The sequence below is a fragment of the Vulpes vulpes genome, chromosome 11 (genome assembly GCF_048418805.1).
Source record: "Vulpes vulpes isolate BD-2025 chromosome 11, VulVul3, whole genome shotgun sequence".
NCBI classification, from domain to species: Eukaryota; Metazoa; Chordata; class Mammalia; order Carnivora; family Canidae; genus Vulpes; species Vulpes vulpes.
Genome location: NC_132790.1, coordinates 21,452,776 through 21,472,577, shown reverse-complemented (window position 1 = coordinate 21,472,577; position 19,802 = coordinate 21,452,776). Strand labels below are relative to the sequence as shown.

At 47.7% G+C, this 19,802-nt stretch overlaps 3 protein-coding genes across 3 annotated transcripts; all 3 read left to right on the top strand.

Annotated features, from left to right (window-relative positions):
* The first annotated feature begins 6,191 nt into the window (after positions 1-6,191).
* On the top strand, positions 6,192-7,211 carry LOC112911783 (olfactory receptor 52D1-like). The gene has a single exon (XM_025988456.2). It carries the CDS (start codon positions 6,192-6,194, stop codon positions 7,209-7,211), a length of 1,020 nt encoding a protein of 339 aa, XP_025844241.2.
* A 2,472-nt stretch (positions 7,212-9,683) lies between these two features.
* On the top strand, positions 9,684-15,345 carry LOC112911785 (olfactomedin-4-like). Its single transcript, XM_025988457.2, has 7 exons — positions 9,684-9,832; positions 10,428-10,527; positions 10,780-10,932; positions 11,851-11,973; positions 12,163-12,316; positions 12,701-12,860; positions 14,634-15,345. Exons 1-7 carry the CDS (start codon positions 9,684-9,686, stop codon positions 15,343-15,345), a joined length of 1,551 nt encoding a protein of 516 aa, XP_025844242.2.
* A 2,296-nt stretch (positions 15,346-17,641) lies between these two features.
* Positions 17,642-19,486, top strand: UBQLNL (ubiquilin like). Its single transcript, XM_025988458.2, has one exon. It carries the CDS (start codon positions 17,642-17,644, stop codon positions 19,484-19,486), a length of 1,845 nt encoding a protein of 614 aa, XP_025844243.2.
* The last annotated feature ends 316 nt before the right edge of the window (positions 19,487-19,802 follow it).

Genomic DNA, 19,802 nt, shown 5'->3' with positions numbered 1-19,802 from the left:
AGAAAAAAAAGGGGGGGGAAGAGAAGAAAAAGAAAGAAAGGAGAAAAAAGAAAAAAAAGGGGGGGGTTGGGGGACGCAATCAGAAATCAAGAAGAGAGAAAAGAAAAAAAAAAGCACAAAACAAAACAAAATAAAAAACAAACAAAAAAAAAAAACAAAACAAAAAAAACACGGGGGAGTATCTTCCGATTCTGTGTTCTTTAAGTCCCTTGACTTCCCCTGGAACTGGTCCGTCTCGCTGGTCTTCTGGGGGAGGGGCCTGCTGTGCTGATTCTCAGGTGTTAGCACTTGGGGGAGCTGCTCTGCCCCTGCCTGGTGCAGGGCTCGGTGGGGGTTGTTCACCCCCTGAGGCCCCGGGAGGAAGCCACAGTGGCGGGGGCAGCTCTGGGACCCTGGAGTCAGCCCCCGCAGTAGCTCCGGGGCTCTCCGTCTGCAGGGCCTGGGGGCTCCCGGGCGGGGCCGCTGATCTCAGTTCCAGGCAGGAGCGTCCTTGCTGTCCTGGGCCCTCCCGGCCTCTGCCTGTCCTGGGGGGAGGCCGGATCCTGGGCTGTGTCCCGGCGCCCTGTGCTCCGGGGCCTGCGCTGTTGGATTCGCGCTCCCGCCCCGCAGCCCCCTCCGCGGAGCCGCCGCCCGAGCCCCTCCGAGCTGCTCCGGGTCCCGCCGTGCGCGCTGCAGCCCTTAGGGAGCTCGGTGCACTCTCCGGGGCGCAGTTCCTCTGTTACTGTCCCAGGGAGCCCGAGGGCATCCCCGCCTTTCTGGGGATCCTGCTCCACCTCCCTGCGAGCCCCTTTCCGCCCGGGAAGGTCGGTGCAGCTCCTGCTCCTCCGGGACGGGGCTCTCCTGTCCTGGGGACACTCGCCCCGGCCTCAGCCCGGCTCCTCGCGGGGTTCCTCCCCCTTGGAGGCCTTTTGTGTCTTTATTTCTTTTTCCCCGTCTTCCTACCTTGAAAGAAGCGCGAACTCTTCTCACTGTAGCGTTCCAGCTGGTCTCTCTTTAAATCTCAGGCTGAATTCGTAGATTTTCAGGATGATTTGAATGTTTTCTAGGTAATTTGTTGAGGACAAGTGACTTGGAGACCCTACTCTGCCGCCATCTTGCCCCTCCCCATATTTAAAGTTTTAATGTACAAATGAACTTTTATTTTTCTTCTTAATTTACCTGACATAACTTGGCTTGATGTCAATGCTACTTGTGAGAAATAATTTATGACTAAACCATTTTTTGGTGTATTGTTTGCTTAGGTTCTGCATTTCTACTCTTAGCAGTAGGCGAATGTGTCTCTAAAAGGTCTATTTTTTAAAAATATTTTATCTATTTATTCATGAAAGACACAGAGAGGGGCAGAGACATAGGCAGAGGGAGAAATAGGTTCCCTACAAGGAGCCTGATGTGGGACTGGGATCATCCCCTGAGCCAAAGGCAGACGCTCAACCACTGAGCCACGCAGGCGTCTCCAGTATCTGTGCATTCTTCAAGAGCAAATGAAATATACTTTTCCAGCTTTATTTGTTTTGTGAGTTGGCTTCTGTATCACTAACAAGTCCCTAAACATGTGATGTTATGTGGTCATTGTAAAATGGGCAGCCTCCTTAGGCACATACTCTGACAAACCGCAGTACAGGATGGAATCCTCACTTGGAACTCCTAGGAATCAATTGTCATGTTTGCAGTGGGCCTGCTGTTTCTGTCTCTGGACCATATCTCAGCCATTGCTCTCACATGCTTCTGCCCAGTGTATCCACACACACTCTGCAAGGGAAAGGCCAGTCATGAGAAGAGTTTATTGGACTATTCTAGAATATTGAAACACATGATTACTATAGTAATAAGGATGTTTTTGTTGTTTTTTGGAAACCAGTAGGTTTGTTCTGTGACAGTGTAAATATGGAACAATTCATTCAAACTAGGTCTAAAAACGAATGTAAACTGTGGGGGACATATATTGAAATATCTGGTGTTACCACATCCTCTTCTGCCCTGATAAATGGAAGGCAGGGCATTTTTGAGAGAGGGAAGATTTGTGAAATACTGTCTACTATGAGGGTCCAGTAGCTACCCCATGTGGGTCCCACAGGCATCTCAGATAGCTAGAGTTTGTCCTTAAGCTGACACTGTAAGCCACACAACCCTGAGTAACGTGTCAGCTCTCCCAAGCACCTGCTGGTGCTCCAGTTTGCTGCTCTACTCTTCACACCACCTCTTGGGGAAGGTCCATGAATTGTCATTGTATAAAAGAAAAAAAAATAGGTCAAAGAATAAGACACTTGCTCTAGTCTGTTTAAGAGTGGAATCTATCCCATGTTTGCCTGATTCAACAGCCCAGGCTCTTCCCCCACACTGCTTTGTCTGTATATCGGGCTAGAGGGCAGAAACAGTGCTAAGTAATGAGGACTGTCCATGTCTAGGTGGCAGCTGGGGTTGTTATTGTGCAGCAGGAAGCATGTCTCCATCTGAGTCTGCTGTGCCCCACCCAGGGCTCTACAGAGACCTCCCTGCTTGGTCTCTTCCTTTCCAGGGCTCTGAGTGCATGAGGCATGGAAACCTGGGGGGACTAGGAGAGTCAGCAGAGATGACTGCAGATTGCTGCAGATCCCTCATGAATAGTGCACAGCTGAGACTCACAGGTTCTCAATCCCACCAGGGACACAAGGTCCATGCCCCACCTGATGCCCTGAGAAGAGACCCATAAATTCTTCCTGCCCACACCTGCTCTCCCCCAGGCTTGCCTGAGAGTACCTTCAGAGTCCTCAGATCACTGATGCCCTGACTACTGAATGGACAGGGTGGAGCAGCACTGCATAGATGGAGGCTGGACGTCTCTTCATCATTAACCCCATCTCCCCAGCAGAGAGATGAGAACTCCTGACGCATCAGCAGTAGGAATTCCTCAGCCAAGATCAGTGTCATGTACACAGGGTCTGAGGGCTCTTGAAAAGCTCATCTTCCTTGCCCTACCTGGATTCATCTCATAGTGAGCCAAGCACTGAAAGTCCTGATAGCAGTGCCAGCCCTCCTGTGAATGCTTCAGAAATACTTTGTCCTGATAGAAATGTGGTGTTTAGACTCATTTTCAGAGAACAGCTCTGGGGTGCCAAGGAGAGCATGGGTGGAGGCCAGTTGTGGCTGTTAAGTTTGAAAACTGGAGTGAAGTGTCACCACTTGCTTGTCACTGTTTCTGGGTCAGAAATATGTGGAAGGTACAGGTTGGGAACCAAGGAAGAGAGATTAAAAGATATTCTCTATTTTATTTGGGAATTTTGTATTTAATCTACTTTTCTTGGCTCCATGATTCCTGTAAAGCAGGCGCATTTATTCTTACCTCAATATATATAAAGGAAATAAAGGAAATAAAGGCATAGAGAGGTTGAATATCTTGTGTAAAGTCCCACAGCTGGTAGGTGGCAGACCTAGGGTCTGAACCAAATACTGTGGCCATGGAGCTCACTCCAGATCTTAACCACTGTGCTAGAGGGGGAGTACATGGCAACAAGTGGATCGTTGTGCCTGGCTTCCCTCTCACTCCTACCTCCACAGAGAGCATGAGGATCAGGAATTCTGATTAAACCAACAGCCAAAGTGCTTAACCCATTCACTCCAAATCATATGACAAAGCTGAGACTGAACACATGCTGCCAGAGTGCAGTTCCTGAACTCTTCCCCTCTGCCTTCTTTCTGTGTGACTGCTTCCAGCTGCATTTAATGCATTCCTTGTTCTGCTCCTCCCTGGACGGAACACTTGTGCCCCCAGCTCCTCAGGCAGGACACAGTCTGTGAGCCACTCTGAGGAGAAGCAGGCAGCGTGAGAAGGATCATCAGCCCAGGAAGAGGGAGGACACGGGCTCTGGCTTGGAACCCACGGGGGCGAGCCACAGATGGATCGAGGTGAGTCTGAGTCTCTGGCTGGTTCATGCAGGTGTGTGTGTCCCAGTGCCCCCAGTGACTCATGCCAGCAAGAAAGCATGCCTGTGTGAATGGAGTCAGAACAAGGACCTCCTCAGAGCGGGGGGAGGGGGGGGCCCAGGTCAGATGAGCTGCTGAATCTGTGTGAGTGGCAGAGTAGCTTCTCCTGCCAAGAGGAAAATTGCTGTCTGCTGGGAACAAGGCAAAGACTTCCCAGGCAGGAAAGGGTCCTGGACTAGGATCCAGAAGACCTTATTCCTCGTCCCAGCTGTGTGTGACCCAAGCCTCACTGTGCATTGGTTTCCTGATCACAGAAAGGGGCATGGACAGTGTGATGGCTGCGTGCATCGGCAGGTAGGAGCAGCTCCAGGGCTCCAGGCTGTGGCTCAGAGACAGTCTCTTGCCCAGGAGTCAGGGGGAATGGCAATCCCACTACCACCTCCGTCAGCATGTCCCTTGTGAACCCCTGACCCTGAGAGGACACTGAGGTGTGGAGGCCTGGAGATGAGGTGAGAGACCCTGCAGAGAGCAGAGCAGGCAGGGGAAGATGAGAAGCCGCTCCTCTGTCTACAGCCAGACACAGCAGAGCTTGAGGCTCGAGGTTGGGAGGAAAGATCTCAGCCTCGTCCTCTTCCCCTTCACTTAGACTATGAGAGGAAGTAGAAGGAGCAGAGGTGTGAACTGTGGACATAAGCCATATGGAGAAATTTCCCTGGAATTTTGCTATTCTGAAGTATGCTGGCAGGGCCCACACCTGAGTTCAGGACTTTCTTATGGGGCCCCTGCCTTGTATAGGTTATATTTGCTCTGTGGTCTTGGGAGTGACGTTCTCAGGCCTAAGGGAGTTTTCATCTTTCTTTCCTTGGAAAGGCTGGGCCTGTCTTGTTAATCCTGAAAGGGTGTTCTCAGTGTTCAGAGGAGCCCAGGGGGCCCGGCCCTATTGTAAGAGAGGCAATACCAGAACCCAATAGTTGGCATAGCCTTATTCTTCAGAAGGAAGATCTGGTTTCTAAACCAATCAGATTTCTATTTGGGAAAGTCTATCCTCATTTATTACTGATTCTTCTCTGCAGGAGTCAAAACATGGGGGTGTGAGAGAAGGCCCAGGAGGAAGTGCTGCAGAGAAGCCTGGAGCAGACACAGACTGTGGGATGATTGATAGCTTTCCCTGGTGCCACCCTATTCTTTGCTCACCTGCCCTGGGTTCCTCACTCTCTGGAATAGCTCAAAATACTAAATACAATATCTCATGAGTTCGTGGACATAGCTGTGGTCTTCAGGTAGACTGTGGAAAGCACAGTATAGCTTAAACCTTTTTCTGTAGGCTGTTCCTTATTCACCTAAAGCTGGGAAGTAAAGCTATCCAAGCCCATGATTTTTACCTGCACTGCCATAGTGGCATCTGATCCCATTCCCTTCCACTGCAGCCCAACCTCCATGCTCTGCCTTGTTCTCTGGGTAATCAGAGCTCTTCCAGACTGAATTCTTCAGAACCCAATGGGTCTGTCAATGGACAAAGAACAGAAGGAAAAAGAGCAACAAAGCTAAGTCAGGGGATGAGCGTTCACACTGGTCAAAGAAGGAATGAATGAATTTTCATGACCCAGTTACTTTGAAGTATGATGAATAGAGCTGGAGGGAGGGATGTCAAAGCCATGGGCAGCTGGGACAAGATACCAGATAAATTGGAAGGAATAGACTGTTTGGGAGAGTAGATGAGCTAATAAACTGGATTCTGGAGAAGGACTTTGGAAGACAAGTTTTGTCTGAGCATCTGTCAGTGAGTGACAGGAAAAATAGCCCTTCCACATCTCCAACCTTCCTACTTACAGCTTCATTGGGGTGGATGAAACATGGAGAATATTGGTGAGATTAGGCTTGGATGACATGAATAACTTCCTGCACAGGCTATCAGGAAAAGCGTATTCCAATGCTCCTGTGTGCCTGGGCTGATTAGGAGACATTCCACCCAGAGAAGACTGTCAGAAGACTGTGGTTTTTTAGTCAGATGAGTTTTGATTCAAATACTAGTTTTATTTACTAAATGTGTGACCTGTAGTAAGCCTGTTGACCTGTAAGAAACGAAATTCCTTCATTCATTTTATGGGAACATTAGCAAATCCACAGGTAGCTAGGGAATCCACAGGTCAGCATATGGCTCTCAGCAAATGCTGTAGCACCCAAAGTCCTGACCCTCATCACCACCTATCTAAAATCTCTGGGGAACTGGTGATTGCTTCTCACAGGCCTCATTCATACCCTGCAGGGACAGAACCAGGGTGAACCAGGAGATGGAACTGGATCCTGCACTGCCTGTTCTCAACCAGACTGTGCTCACCTCTGGGCCTGGGCCTTTTGTCCTGTTGGGGGTGCCAGGCCTGCAGGCCTTGCATGCCTGGCTTTCAGTGCCTGTGTGTCTGCTGTACATGGCTGCTTTGGCAGGGAATGCCCTTCTCTTGGGGCTGGTAGCCACTGACAAGACACTTCAGGCACCCATGTACCAGCTTCTGGGGCTTCTGGCAGCCGCCGACTTGGTTCTGGCCACATCCACAGTGCCCAAAGCTCTGGCTGTGCTCTGGGGCCTGTCAGGGGAGATCTCCTTCGCAGCCTGCCTAGCCCAGCTCTTTGTAACCCATGTGACCTTCATTGCTGAGTCTTCAGTGCTCCTGGCCATGGCCATAGACCGCTATGTGGCCATCTGTCAGCCTCTGCGCTATGGGGCATTGCTTACCCAGCGTGTGGTGGGCACAGTGGCAGTAGCCGCAGTGACCCGTGGTGCCTGTGTCATGGCACCTCCAGTGGCCTTGCTCCAGAGACTGCCTTACTGTGGGCAGCGGGAGCTCCCCCACACCTACTGTGAACACATGGGTGTGGCTCGGCTGGCATGTGGCGACACACGCCCCAACGTTTGGTATGGCTTGGCCACCACATTGCTGTCTCCAGCCCTGGACTTAGGGCTCATTGCTGCTTCCTATGCCCTCATTCTCCGTGCTGTATGTCGCCTGCCATCTCATGGTGCCCGCTGCAAAGCCTTGGGTACCTGTGGGGCGCATGCCAGCGTCATCACTCTTTTCTACACCCCTGCCCTCTTCTCTTTCCTGGCTCACCGTTTTGGCCGCCACACAGTGCCCAGTCATATCCACATCCTCCTGGCTAACCTCTATGTGGTGGTGCCACCTGCCCTTAATCCTGTGGTCTATGGAGTACGTACCCAGCAGATTGCTCAGAGGCTCCGGTACTTGCTTCGGCTCTGGTGGGCAAGGGCAGTAAGGGATGTGGGCCCCGAGAGGGCCTCCCGTGGCAGTGAATGAGCACCTGTTTGCTGCAGCATGAGGCTCCTCTGACCAGAGTGCTAAAGAAGATATCTTCATTATCTGCCAATAGGTGGCGCTCTGGTCACCCCAACCTTGTTTCATTGAATGAACAGAAGACTTACTGAACTCACCTCTTCTGGCCTGTGCCTAGTGTGGCTAGAGTTTTTCTGGTTTTTCTAACTATGTATTCATCCCCACAGTTACGTATCACACACATAGAACATGTTGGACCTGGACTGTGGCAAACAGGGAGGCCCAGGACACAACCTGGAGATCAAAATCTCATCTTTCTCCATCACTCTGCCCAGCCAGCACCAAATTAGTGAAAGATGGCTTTGTGTAGGGCCTTTGGTGTGTGTGTGTGTGTGTGTGTGTGTGTGTGTGTGTGAGAGAGAGAGAGAGAGAGAGAGAGAGAGAGAGACACTAAGCAGGAACTCCATGTTTGCTGAAGGGGTGAAAACAGAAGGGGCTGAGGAAATGGTACAATATGAATAAAAGAGAACATAGCTCTGGAAACTTGACACAACTTCTTTTTTTTTTTTTTTGTATTTTTTTATTATTAAAAAAATTTATTGGAGTTCAATTTGCCAACATATAGTATAACACCCAGGGCTCATCCTGCCAAGTGCCCCCCCTCAGTGCCCATCACCCAGTCATCCCAACCCCCCTCCCACCCACCTCCCCTTCCACTACCCCTTGTTCATTTCCCAGAGTTATGGTGACACAGCTTCTGACCTGGCTGATTCATACCTCAATCTTGGAAGAGCTGCTGGCTCTGGGAGGGAAGACAGTGGACTGCCCCATGCTACCTGCCTGAACTATTTTCCCTCTCTGCTCACAAGCCTAGCTTTTCTATGCTTTCCCAACTAGTTCCAATCACCAGGTTGAGTTGGCAAAACAGGAAGATGACCCTAGCACCAGTTGTCATGCTTCATGCTCTGTTTTCTTGCATGCTTTCTCCTCTCCATCCTTCCTTCCATAAAGTTCTAGTAACACCCACCTGTGGACAGTGATTCTGGAGATGCTTCTTGCTCCATGCAGCTTAGGGTGCCCAACTCTCATATCTGCCTAACCTCTGTGGCTCCCCTGGACCCATGGCTATGGCAAGGCTAGGCCAGAGGAGTTGATGGAGAGTGGATACCAGGCCTCAAGCAAGGAGTCAGAGGGTGAAAATCTGTAAAACAAGATGAGCGTATAATCTCTCATCAAAGATTGCCCAATGGAACTCAAGGTGTGTCTTCCTGGAGTCATATGTTCATTTAAGCTCTCCAACCCCTTCCCTAAAAGGAGAAGTAGAGACTTCATATGCTTCTCTCTACTGGGTATCATGTGTTGGGCAAAGGGCTCTAAAGGAGGGGATGCATTAGCAAATGGCCTTTATGCTAAATGCCTATGATATCTGAACTAGGGGAGCAATGACAAGTAGGAAATACCAAAGGATACAAATTGCTCAATGGGAAAATGGGGAAAATGCAGTCTTCATAGGAAATCTGGCATGTCCTTAGGTATTTGGAGGGTTTAAAACTCACTGCTGCCTGGGAAGTACTCAAGAGACATATGGAAGAAGAAAGAACAGTTTTGAGTGTCTGGCACTAGGAACACTGAGCTATGACCCAGGAACCAGCTCTTCCTTTTCTTTGAGGTACCCTAGGCAAGAGCCCAGAGGACCAGAGGCTTAACAAGAAGATACTGGCCGGGGGGCTTTCTTGAAGGACAGGCAGTGGAGGCTGTTGGCATCAGGAGCTGGGATTAGGAGAAACATTTGAATAGTGGGATGAGATGGAAACCTTTGGAGTGCTTAGAACAGTGAAAAGGACAGACTTCTAAGTGTGGGGAGGGCATGTGGCAGAACAAGCCAGCACAGGGCTGCACAATCCCCCCAGGTATACAGCTTGGTCTTCCTCCAAGGGCCCTTGGTTACCAAAATGGCTTTTGTCCTGGAGATGGATCAGATGGAGTTACTAAATATCAGAGGAGTACTCTAGAGTATTCATGTTGAGAGAAAGACCATAAACCCTCCTGAAAGAGACCCATCCCAAGGCCCCCACAGCCTGTCTCAGGTTTGCCTTATTCTGTTTGGACAGGAGGACCCAGGAGGATGAGGATATATCTCAGCTTGAGGACAGATGAGAGAGATCCTGTTCATGTAAAAAAGTCACCTCCACCTCATTTCTGGAAGCACAAGTGTGTCACAGCCTCTTCTCCCACGCCCCACCCTGTCCCCTCCCCACCCCTCTCATGCGCTCAGTCCTTTCAGGTGTTGAAATCTGTATCCCTCCTACTGAGACCATTCACTTGGACTGGAGATAAAAGGCTAGGAGGACTCAAAGGTCTTGTTCCCCTTCTATAGCAGAAGCAAGATGCAGCCTTCCCTGGCCCTCACAGTACCCTTACTGCTGCTGCTCTTGGTGCTCCCAGGACAGCCTCAGGTACAGACTGGGGGTGGGGGGATCTCAATCAGGTGGGGAGATGGTTCTGGGCTTTGGACTGGCTTCCCTCACCATTCTGATCTGTGTCAAGAAGCCACATGTTCTGAGAGAGAGTGGAGGTGGAGAGGCCTACGGATGTCTGGAACAAGGATGGGATACCCAGTCAACTCTGACTGTTGCTGGGCTTGGGTAAGCATTGAGTGAGAGAGGGAAAACAAGGATGAAGGTTAGAGAGGAGGATTTCTGGGCTGTCCACCCTGCTCTTCTATGAGGCCTCATTTTCTGCAGAAATCTGCCACCCTTTTCCTGTGTGAAGGATGCTGGAGCTGAGGGAGGCCAGCCTGGGCTATTATAGGCATGTGCCCTCTGCTTCATCTTCCCCAGAAACTAAACCACTGGGCTGGGGTTACAGACTGAAGACATAGCCAAATTAATTCCCAGGACAAGAGAAGCTACATGTGGGACTATTCAGAGAAGGACAGGAGTCACATATCTTGATTCTTGAAGAATCTGTAAAAACCCCAGCTGATTCTTTTTTTAAACTCTCAGTACCTCTAGTTTTTCACCTAAAAAAAAAAAAAGAAGAAGAAGAATTGAAGTCATATGTTGTCACATTCTTGTGAATGCTAAATATCAGTCTGGTGCCTCATGGTGATACTAACATCCATCTCCTTTCTTTGACAATTTGGAACTCTGTTCTTGCTGTCTTCGAGACAAAGTGAACTTGTGGCAATATACTATTCTCCAGAGTAGAGGTGCTGTAGCCCCTAAACTGGTTCCCTAGGGACTTCTTTTCAGAGCAGCTTTCTTCTTCTCCACAGAGCCTCGAGGAAGAGTTTACTCCCAGCTCTGTGAACTGCGACCAGAGCCAGCCAGAATATAAGGTAGAGTGAGGGAGGCCCTACTGCTAGGAGCTGGAAGGGGGCTATGCTTCGGTTCTGGGAAGTCAAGGGAAGGGTCGCTCAAACTCATGGCAGAAAGAAACCCGGACAGTCATGAACAATCTCCTGTGCAAAGAGAGCTCTTCTCTGACACTCCAAAGGAGGGTCAGCTCTTCTGCTTCATGTTCCTAAACAGTACATTGTTGCCCCAGCATGTTTGATTATGCTTAATGTATGATGGTCTTGCTTTTGCAGCTGGTGAAAAGTGTGCCAGGTTCTGAGGATGAAGATGGCCTGTGCCACTGTATAGTTCACCTGTCCAACAATCTCATTCCACTGAAGCAGCTGGAGCAGCTACAGAGTATAGCCCAGGAACTCATGGACAAGTACAATCAGGAGCTATCCAGGGTGAGCACTGGAGCTGTGGGCAGGGCCGGCAGTTATACAGGCACATTCTCTCCTGGATGCAGCATGAGGATGAGCCAAGGTGGTAGAGAAATTGCTGAGTGAAGCATAGCCCTCATCTTTGAGATGAATCCTGAGTATGAAGGAAAAATTAGGTACTATTCTTGGGATTCTCAGTGGCAGTCACAGTACAGAGAAGCTTGTGTAGGATGTGCTTCCTCCACTAAGAGGCTAATTCATGGGTATAGGTGCAGTGGGGGATGGGAATATGTTATAGGAAAAGAAGAAGGAAGTGGGATGACCAGTATAAGGGAGACAGAAAAGATCTGGAGTTGAGTTAAAATAGGGGCAATATCTGGAGAGACTTGTGGGTCAAGCTGGTGAGCTGTGCTTACACTGTAAGGTTGAGTGAATGGAAATATGACATTCAGCGTGTGATGTGGGCAGTTGCTTTTTGGAATGGCCGCTCGTGGAGCCCTGGGAAAGGTTGATGGGAGAGGGCCTGGAAACTAGGAGTCTGTCCATTCATTCACTCACCAAGACACCCCTGAGGTGTGGCTGTAACCAAGAAGGGGGAGACAGAGTCTGGGCATACCCGGGAAACAGTTATTTTCCCTGCAGTGAACCGAGGGACATGAATGTCCTCATTTGTGAGATGGAGATAACACTAATACTTACTTGAGGTTATTAATGGAATAAAAGAATGTATGGATCTGAGAGTATTTTGTTGGCTGTGTGGAACTGGGGAACTGTGAATAGAAGAAAAGAGCTATAGGTCTTGAAGTTTGAGGGAAATGCCTGTCCATGCCCCGCACCCGCGTTGGCAAGTAGGCACACACCATTGAAGGTTAGGATAACCAGGTCCGGGAGATAAACTGTGCCCTGAAGGCCGGGAATCCCATTGCCTTTGCTTCCTCCTAGGAGACCCCAAACTACAGCCTGCTACGCCTCGAACTGGAGGGAGCACGGAAGTTGGTGGACCAACTTATGGCCAAAGGAGAAGTTTGTGAGGCTGAGAACCTCCTCTCTCAACTCCAGAGCCAAGTACATGGATAGATTAGAGAGTCCCTCTTCCCTTCATGGTATCCTCTCTTATTTAATCTCATAAATTTGATGATTTCCAAAATCACTTACTTCTGGAGAAAAGCGACACTGAGCTGAGTAATATGGGAGCCTCACTTCAGGTCTTAAGAACAGTTTGTGACTTATATCCTTGACATCTCGTTTCCATAGGTGGCTAATGCCAGCCTCACACTCAAGCTTCTGGCTGACTCTGACCAACGTAGCCTCTGTGCTTTCCGCCAGAAGGTGGATGTCCTTGAGGGCCGGCTAAGCGAGTGTGAGAGGACGAAGAGGCAAGAGGACTCTGGTCCACCCCTGCCACCTGGTGAGGCATCACTGAATTCTTAAGATCTCATCTCCCCAAAGACAGAGTTTGGGAATGTAGGATTGGCTATGGTGTGCAGGGTTGGACAGTAAAGGTCTTGGTATAGAATGAATCTTTTCTTTCCTTGCATGGTACATCACTAAGGGATGCAGACTCTCACATACAGACATGCTAGTATACACAGATAGATAGAAACACACCTATAATCAGACAGGTGCACTGTCCTGTATTCGCACAAAGTCACGCCTGCTTATATACCTGTACATGCCCTCAGGTAGATGGACACATGCTGAAATGCACATATGGATATCACACTTTCATTGTCCTCTCCCTGGAGGTTGTGTGTTTCACTCCGGTTTCTACCTTGGCTGCTCTCTTCTCTAGGTTCTTGTGCCCACAGAGGCCTGCAGAAAGTCAGCAGACCCTTTGTGGTGCAACTCAACTGGAGAGGCTTCTCCCACAAGGCAGGTGTCTGGGGTCGAGACTCAGGACCCAATCCAGACTCTTCCCTCTACTGGGTGGCCCCTCTGAGTTCAGATGATAGGTGAGTTCAAGATGATTTCCATTTTGCAACCAGTTTCATTCCAAATGTTCTCCACATTACCCTAACAGGGTTCTTTATGGCCCCAGCAGAGCTTCCTCTCTCCATTTTAGGTATGCCCCTGGACAACCTTGGCCTAGGCCAGACAGGTCACTTCCTAGAGCTCCTTTCAGGATTAAGGATGGCCCAGATGGCCCTGAGCTACCTCAAAAACCCACTGTCTGAAATTTCTAATCCCATCATAAACGAAACTGGTTCTATCTGTAGCCTGAGCTAATCTCAAGAGCAAATTCTTCTCCGCCTGGCTTCAGAATCCTACCTTCTTCCTAAAAGATGTTTACAGGATGAGCTTGACCGTACTTGAGAGATGGACTCAAACAGAGCTGAGTTTAAATCTCAGCACTTAAGCTAAATGAGTCTGGAGAAATGCATTCATGTCTCAGAACCACTCTAGCCATCTAGAAAGTAAGGATAGTTAAATTGCAAGAATATCATGTGAGATTCCATAGCAAAGTGTGAACAGCATAGTAGGTGCTGATAGATGTTTTTTAGATGAAAGAATTGCTAACTAAATCCATGAGTAGACAAATGAGCCCTTCAATAAACTGGCAGCCTGTCTAGGTAGCTAGGCTCAGTGCACAGGCAGGGTTTTTAAAGTCAGGACATGTAGGAGTATGAGAAAAATCCAGCTGAGCAGGAAATCATGGGAGGGAAGGAAGAACGTGGCTTGAACCTGAAGAGTCTCAGTGGAAGCTCATCTCAGACAGATTAGTGTTACTTATAATATTGATCCCAATTCTTACAGGTACTTTGTATCATATGAAGCACATTTACATGATTTTGCTTTTTAAATCCTTTCAAAATATCTCTTTATAAGGCAGGACTTACTGTCCAATGTTAAGCTGTGACAATACTCATAATTCAGGGATAATTTAAAGTACTTTCCAAAGTGGCCTCATGAGTATAGATCTCCCCAACTTCAGCTCTAGAACTATGTTTGGTCACAGGACTCACCTGTGTCTCAAGAGCAGGTGAAAGCAGTGGAGTCTAGGGTACAGAAAGTCTCCATAAAGAAGAAAAGAATAATAACTATTCCTCTATTGCTTACTTTGAGATGAATATTCTACTAATTGTTTTATTCACATTATTTTGGTCAGTCCTAACAATCAATGAGATAGATTCTTTTGGTATTCTTTTTTTTAAGATTTTATTTATTTATTCATTAGAGACAGACAGAGAGAGAGAGAGATTGAGGCAGAGACACAGGAAGAGGGAGAAGCAGGCTCCACGCAGGGAGCCCGATGTGGGACTCGATGTGGGACTCGATCCCGGGTCTCCAGAACCATGCCCTGGGCCGAAGGTGGCGCTAAACCGCTGAGCCACCCAGGCTGCCCTCTTTTGGTATTCTTTTTATGGATTTTAATTATGAGGTGAGAGACTTTCAACAAATTATTTAGCAAATTATTTAGGTCTCTTTTTGAGACCCGGTCTCCTAATCTGTGGGAATACAAACTACCTTCTGGTGTTTTCACTATAATTAAATGATATAATGCATGCACCGTGTCCATGAGGCATTATTGAGTTTGATGTCACTGTTATTACTGTTACTGATTTTCTTACAGTAATTTTTTGTCACTGTATGTTGTAAGTAAAAGAAGAAAGATTACAAATCAGTTCTGTCTGATTCCAAAGCTCCCACTATTAATTAGAACACTAGTCTGTTCATTTTTATTGGCATTGTGTACCCTGATGATTCTGGTGTGGTGCTTGGCCTAGGTACTTTGACTCCTACCGGCTGTACAAGTCCTATGATGACCTGGTACTGATGAAGAACTATAAGGAATGGACAATGGGCTATGGTGATGGCAGTGGTAATACTGTGTATGAAAGCTTCATGTACTTTAATTACTATGGCACACATGACATTGCCAAGGTGAATCTTTCCTCCAACACCCTGGTGCTACAACGCCCATTGCCCAGCGCCACCCACAACAACCGCTTCTCCTATGCTGGTGTGTCCTGGAAAGACATAGATTTTGCTGGTGATGAGAAGGGCCTGTGGGTCCTTTACGCCACTGAGGAAAGCAAAGGCAACCTGGTTGTGAGTCGTCTCAATACCAGCAACTTAGAAGTGGAGAAAACCTGGCACACCAGCCAGTTTAAGCCAGCTTTGTCAGGAGCCTTCATGGCCTGTGGAGTGCTCTATGCCATACGCCCACTGAGCACCCGCCAAGAGGAGATCTTCTATGCTTTTGATACTACCACAGGGCGGGAGCACCATCTCAGCATCCTGCTGGATAAGATGCTTGAAACCCTGCATGGCATCAATTACTCTCCCTTGGATCATAAGCTTTATGTCTATAATGATGGTTACCTGGTCTATTATGACCTCAGCTTCCGGACACTGAAGCACAGGCCAGCTAGAAAGGTCTCTTGGCTTTCTACTGTACCAAATCCTGTCATTCCCAACAAAACTTCCAGGCCCTGAGACCCGGGGTGGGGGGGGCAGAGTATTGGGAGAAGCATGTCTTCCTCACCCTTCAGATGAATCATCCCCCAAAAAGGCCATCAGTTTACTGATTGGAAAATGTCGATTATATCTTTATAGTTGATAATTCTGTAGAATTAATAACTCAATCATCACATTAAAGTTATTTTTAATAATGGCCTCAGTAAATTAGATTGGGGTTTCATTGGGAAACAAACACTAAAACTAACAAACACCTCTTTACTAGAATCCCAGAATTGTAGGAGCTACACTCCAATTTTTAAAACAAATCTATTCTGTGTTTTGAAAACTGTGAATCCAGCTCTGACAACTATAAAATTCCATTAACAAGGCTTAGCATAGTAAGTCTTAAGTTGAGAGCCTCTGGTCTCAGTGCAGAGACCTAGGGCAACTGGTCATTAGAATGGTCATTATCCTCAGCTTCCTGTAGGGTACCTGGGAAGACAGAGGCCAGTGTCTTAGTATGAAAATCAATGATTCACTGTCCTGAATCATCTCACTTTGAGTGAAATTGAGTGAGGGACTTAGGTCTGAGTCCCATCCTAGGAAGTGAGCAGCTATATGGCTGAGGATGAGGAGGGTCTGACATGGACTGAGCTGGTGGTCTAGATATTCTCAATAGAGAATCCTTTGGTGTGACACAGGAAGTCCCCTGGCAAGCCGTCTGTAATTTCTTTGCTCATCTTCAACACACTGAGAACATAGAGACCCAAACATTCCACATCTGTTACTTACCTATCTGTGTGATTCAACTCCCTTCCATGAAGTTGGATGGAATGTTCAAAATTTCAGACCCCAAAGTCTTCAGTCACCCAGAGGGTACCAGATTACTTCATACACACTGTCTTATGTTTACACTTCTGCATATACAAACATACACAAATATACATCCAATCAGACATATGGGTTCTTATTCATATGTATGATATTTCCATCTACATAGACATAAGTACACATTTTAACACATCGACTAGCAGAAAATTCATCTACTATGCAAATAAGATCAAGCACTGTCCTCCAAATCTGCATGGAACTAAGAATCTGTTTTAGTTGCTTAAACCTGTCCTGTTAGGTATTTCACTATGAATCTCTTCCACCGTCACCTCTTGATTTATAGACCTCTCTCTTTCTAATGCTTTGACACAAAGGTGGACACTAAAGACTGGGCTAAGACATTGAAACAAATTTTTCTAAAAGTTCTGCTAAAATGATGTGTAGAAAAGACCAAGTGATAAGTGAATAAAAAATACTTTGCCAGTAAGGGCTCACTCACCTTTAATTTGAAATGCTCCTCAGAAAGCCTCCCCAGCTAGCCTTGCTCCTGCTTTTAGGATAGAGGAAATCTTTCTCCACATGAGAGCACTCTCACTTAAGTCCAGAATCACTAAACCTAGAGTCAGAGAAGACCGTGACCTCCTCTTCCACTTGTGAACTTTGTTCTTGTTCCCTTTTCCTTTGTAAGGCCTTACTTTTTTGAGATCTCTAACAAAAGTAGTAAGATCCCTCTTACAGGAGAGATTCCATTCTTCCAGGTACGCAGTTTTATCTATGGTTTCAACAAACATATATATATATATATATATATATATATATATATATATATATATAATATAGTATATATAAATAAATATTAAATATATAATATATAGTTATATATATTATATATATTATAATATATATATATATATATATCATTATAACAAGCCTGCCATCTCAACAGGGACCCACACAGCACCACAGAGAAGCACACATCTCACATAAGCAATCTGGTCTTTTTTTTTTTTTTTTTTAATAGTTTCATCCTGAGAACCTGACCTCCATTTTCTGGAAAATGACCTTGTTTTATTTTATTATGAAGATCTGGTGACCCCACCCCCACACATACACAAATATGACTCCCTGGCAGAGACTGTGAGACTAGAGTTGACTTCACAATATCCCTTTTTTGAAGAAGTTATGGTTTTGGTGGGTGGGGCAGAAAGGAGGGGCAGCCCTGGGTGGAGTCATCTTTACTTAGCCCACCTAGTACCAACTATGAATCAGTAGCCACGACAGGCCTCAGCTAGGCCACATCTGGAGAACTGGGGTGGGGGGTATAACATCATAAAATACCTGGCCCCAGCCTGGTCACTCATCCCTTTCTTAGCAACAAGGAAACTAGCCTTTGGCTTGAGAACACAACAACTGAGACGGGGGCCAGCAGAAACACTCCTCTGCCCTCACCCCTTCTGCCCCGGTTTCCACCTGCTCACCATCTGCCTTCCCACTGAGGTCCATGCCGCATGTCATCTCTCGAACACCCAGGATGGCTCAGAGTGGGCATCCTTCACGTATGCCTGCAGACAAGAACATTTCTCCGAGTGTCACCCGAGTGATAGTGAAGACAGCAGGCAAGCAGGAAGACTTTATGATAGCTGATGACACCTCAGTGAGGCAGTTCAAGGAGAAGCTATCCACCCACTTTAAGTGCCAAATGGACCAGTTAGTGTTGGTCTTCATGGGCCGCCTTCTCAAAGACCATGACACACTGAGACAGAGGGGCATCCTAGATGGTCACACCATTCACTTGGTCATCAAGTCCAAATGCAGCTCCAGATCCCTAGCGCATTCCTCCCGGAACCTGCCGACCAAAGAGCCCTGCCACCAGGTCAGAAACACTGAAGGAAACACCAATGGGGTATACCAACCTGGGGGTGTGAGTCACATCCCAGTGGAATCAGCCCTCCTTGTGGAGCCTGATGCTCCCAAAGTGCATTCCCAGGATCTGGAAGTGAGTGGTCCAGAGTACATAGCACAGATGCTACAGAATCCTAGTATCCAGCAGCTTCTATCTAACACAGACCTCGTGAGACAGTTCATCTCAGAACACCCAGACATGCAACAACTGATGCAGCAGAACCCAGAAGTCTCCTACATCCTTGACAATTCTGACATTCTATGGCAGACTCTGGAGCTGGCCAGAAACCTTGCCATGATTCAAGAGATAATGCAGATCCAGCAACCTGAGCAGATTCTTGAGCATCCACTGAACCCACAGTCACACCCGGGCTTAGAGACATTGCCAGGTGGGGATAATGCCTTGGGTCAGAGTTATGTTGATTGCAATGACCAAATGCTCAACAGTTCACAAGATCCTTTTGGGGGCAACCCTTTCCCAGCTCTCCTGGAAGGACAAGTTTTGCAACAACTTCAGTCCTCGCCTCCATCTCCAACACCACCCCAGGAACGGCAAGACCAGCTTCCACAGCTCCCTACAACCCGAGTCATCTATACTAGTTCTCATGGTTTATCCTCCATCACCTCGGCCAGTGTTACCCCCAACAAGGTGAACCATACTCCCAGTACCCATACCACCACTATCTCCACCAAGGGCCCGAGTCCTACCTGTCCCGTTCAGCAGCCGGCTAGGGTACCAGCCTTACCCAGCATAGAGCTCACTCAGCAGCCTCAGACAGAGGACATAGATGCCACCATCTCTCTAGATAGCTCTGACCAGAAATTAGAGGATGACCTCCAGCCTTCAGATGAGCAGACCAAATCCCAAATCACTGGAAGCATGATGCAGTTGCTTTTGAACAACCCGTTCTTGGCAGCCCAGATGATGTTGTTCATAAGTACGCCCCAGCTGAGCGAACAGTATAGGCAGCAGCTGCCCACATTCCTACAGCAGACACAGCTTTCCGACATGCTTATAGCCCTAGCCAACCCTAAAGCATCACAAGCAATATTACAGATCGAACAAGGTCTGCAACTCTTGGCCACAGAGGCTCCTGTTCTTCTACCCTGGGTTGCACCCTACCTTTGGGGCCTGGGTTGGCTTCCTGCACCCAGCTGCAGCCACCCTGATACAGTGCCCTGGGCCTGGGATGTGCCAGATATTGCTGAACCCAAAGGTCCTGAATGCTGCCACAAATCTGGAACAGGCCTGCAGAGGCTACAGTCCTTAGCTGGAGACCCTTCTCATCTTCTGCAAGCCCCTGAGATTCGTTTCAGCCAGCAAATGGAATCTCTTCAGGCCATGGGATTTGGGAACCACCATGCCAATCTGCAAGCACTCATTGCTACTGAGGGGGACACCAGCGCTGCTATTCGCAAGCTCAAGAGATCCCAGGGATTCTAACCACCATGCCTACTTATTTGCTTGTTACCTGCCTGATGATCCATTTGACCACATCATCTCTCTCTTCTACCTCTTCTGCTGCTTTCAACCAGGAAAGGTCCTGGAACAGGAGAAACCAAACAATGCTTTCTTCACTGAAGAATAGACCATTGGCCATGGGTAGAAGATCTGTCAATAAAATGGCTACTCCCACATACCCCCATCTGAGGTTTGGCTTTGTTTCTTTTGCAAAAAAAAAAAAAGGAACTATCTGTGTGTACGATTTACCTGTCTCACCTACAGTACATACATGAGCACACACACATACCACATGCAT

What these genes read in the sequence shown, in the direction of transcription:
- LOC112911783 (XM_025988456.2), top strand. Translation starts at nt 6,192, where the DNA reads ATGGAACTGGATCCTGCACTGCCTGTTCTCAACCAGACTGTGCTCACC.
- LOC112911785 (XM_025988457.2), top strand. Translation starts at nt 9,684, where the DNA reads ATGGTTCTGGGCTTTGGACTGGCTTCCCTCACCATTCTGATCTGTGTC. An exon ending in TCTCTCAACTCCAGAGCCAA is followed by an intron (nt 11,974 to 12,162) that starts GTACATGGATAG and finishes TCGTTTCCATAG; the next exon opens with GTGGCTAATGCCAGCCTCAC. An exon ending in CCTCTGAGTTCAGATGATAG is followed by an intron (nt 12,861 to 14,633) that starts GTGAGTTCAAGA and finishes TGCTTGGCCTAG; the next exon opens with GTACTTTGACTCCTACCGGC.
- UBQLNL (XM_025988458.2), top strand. Translation starts at nt 17,642, where the DNA reads ATGCCGCATGTCATCTCTCGAACACCCAGGATGGCTCAGAGTGGGCAT.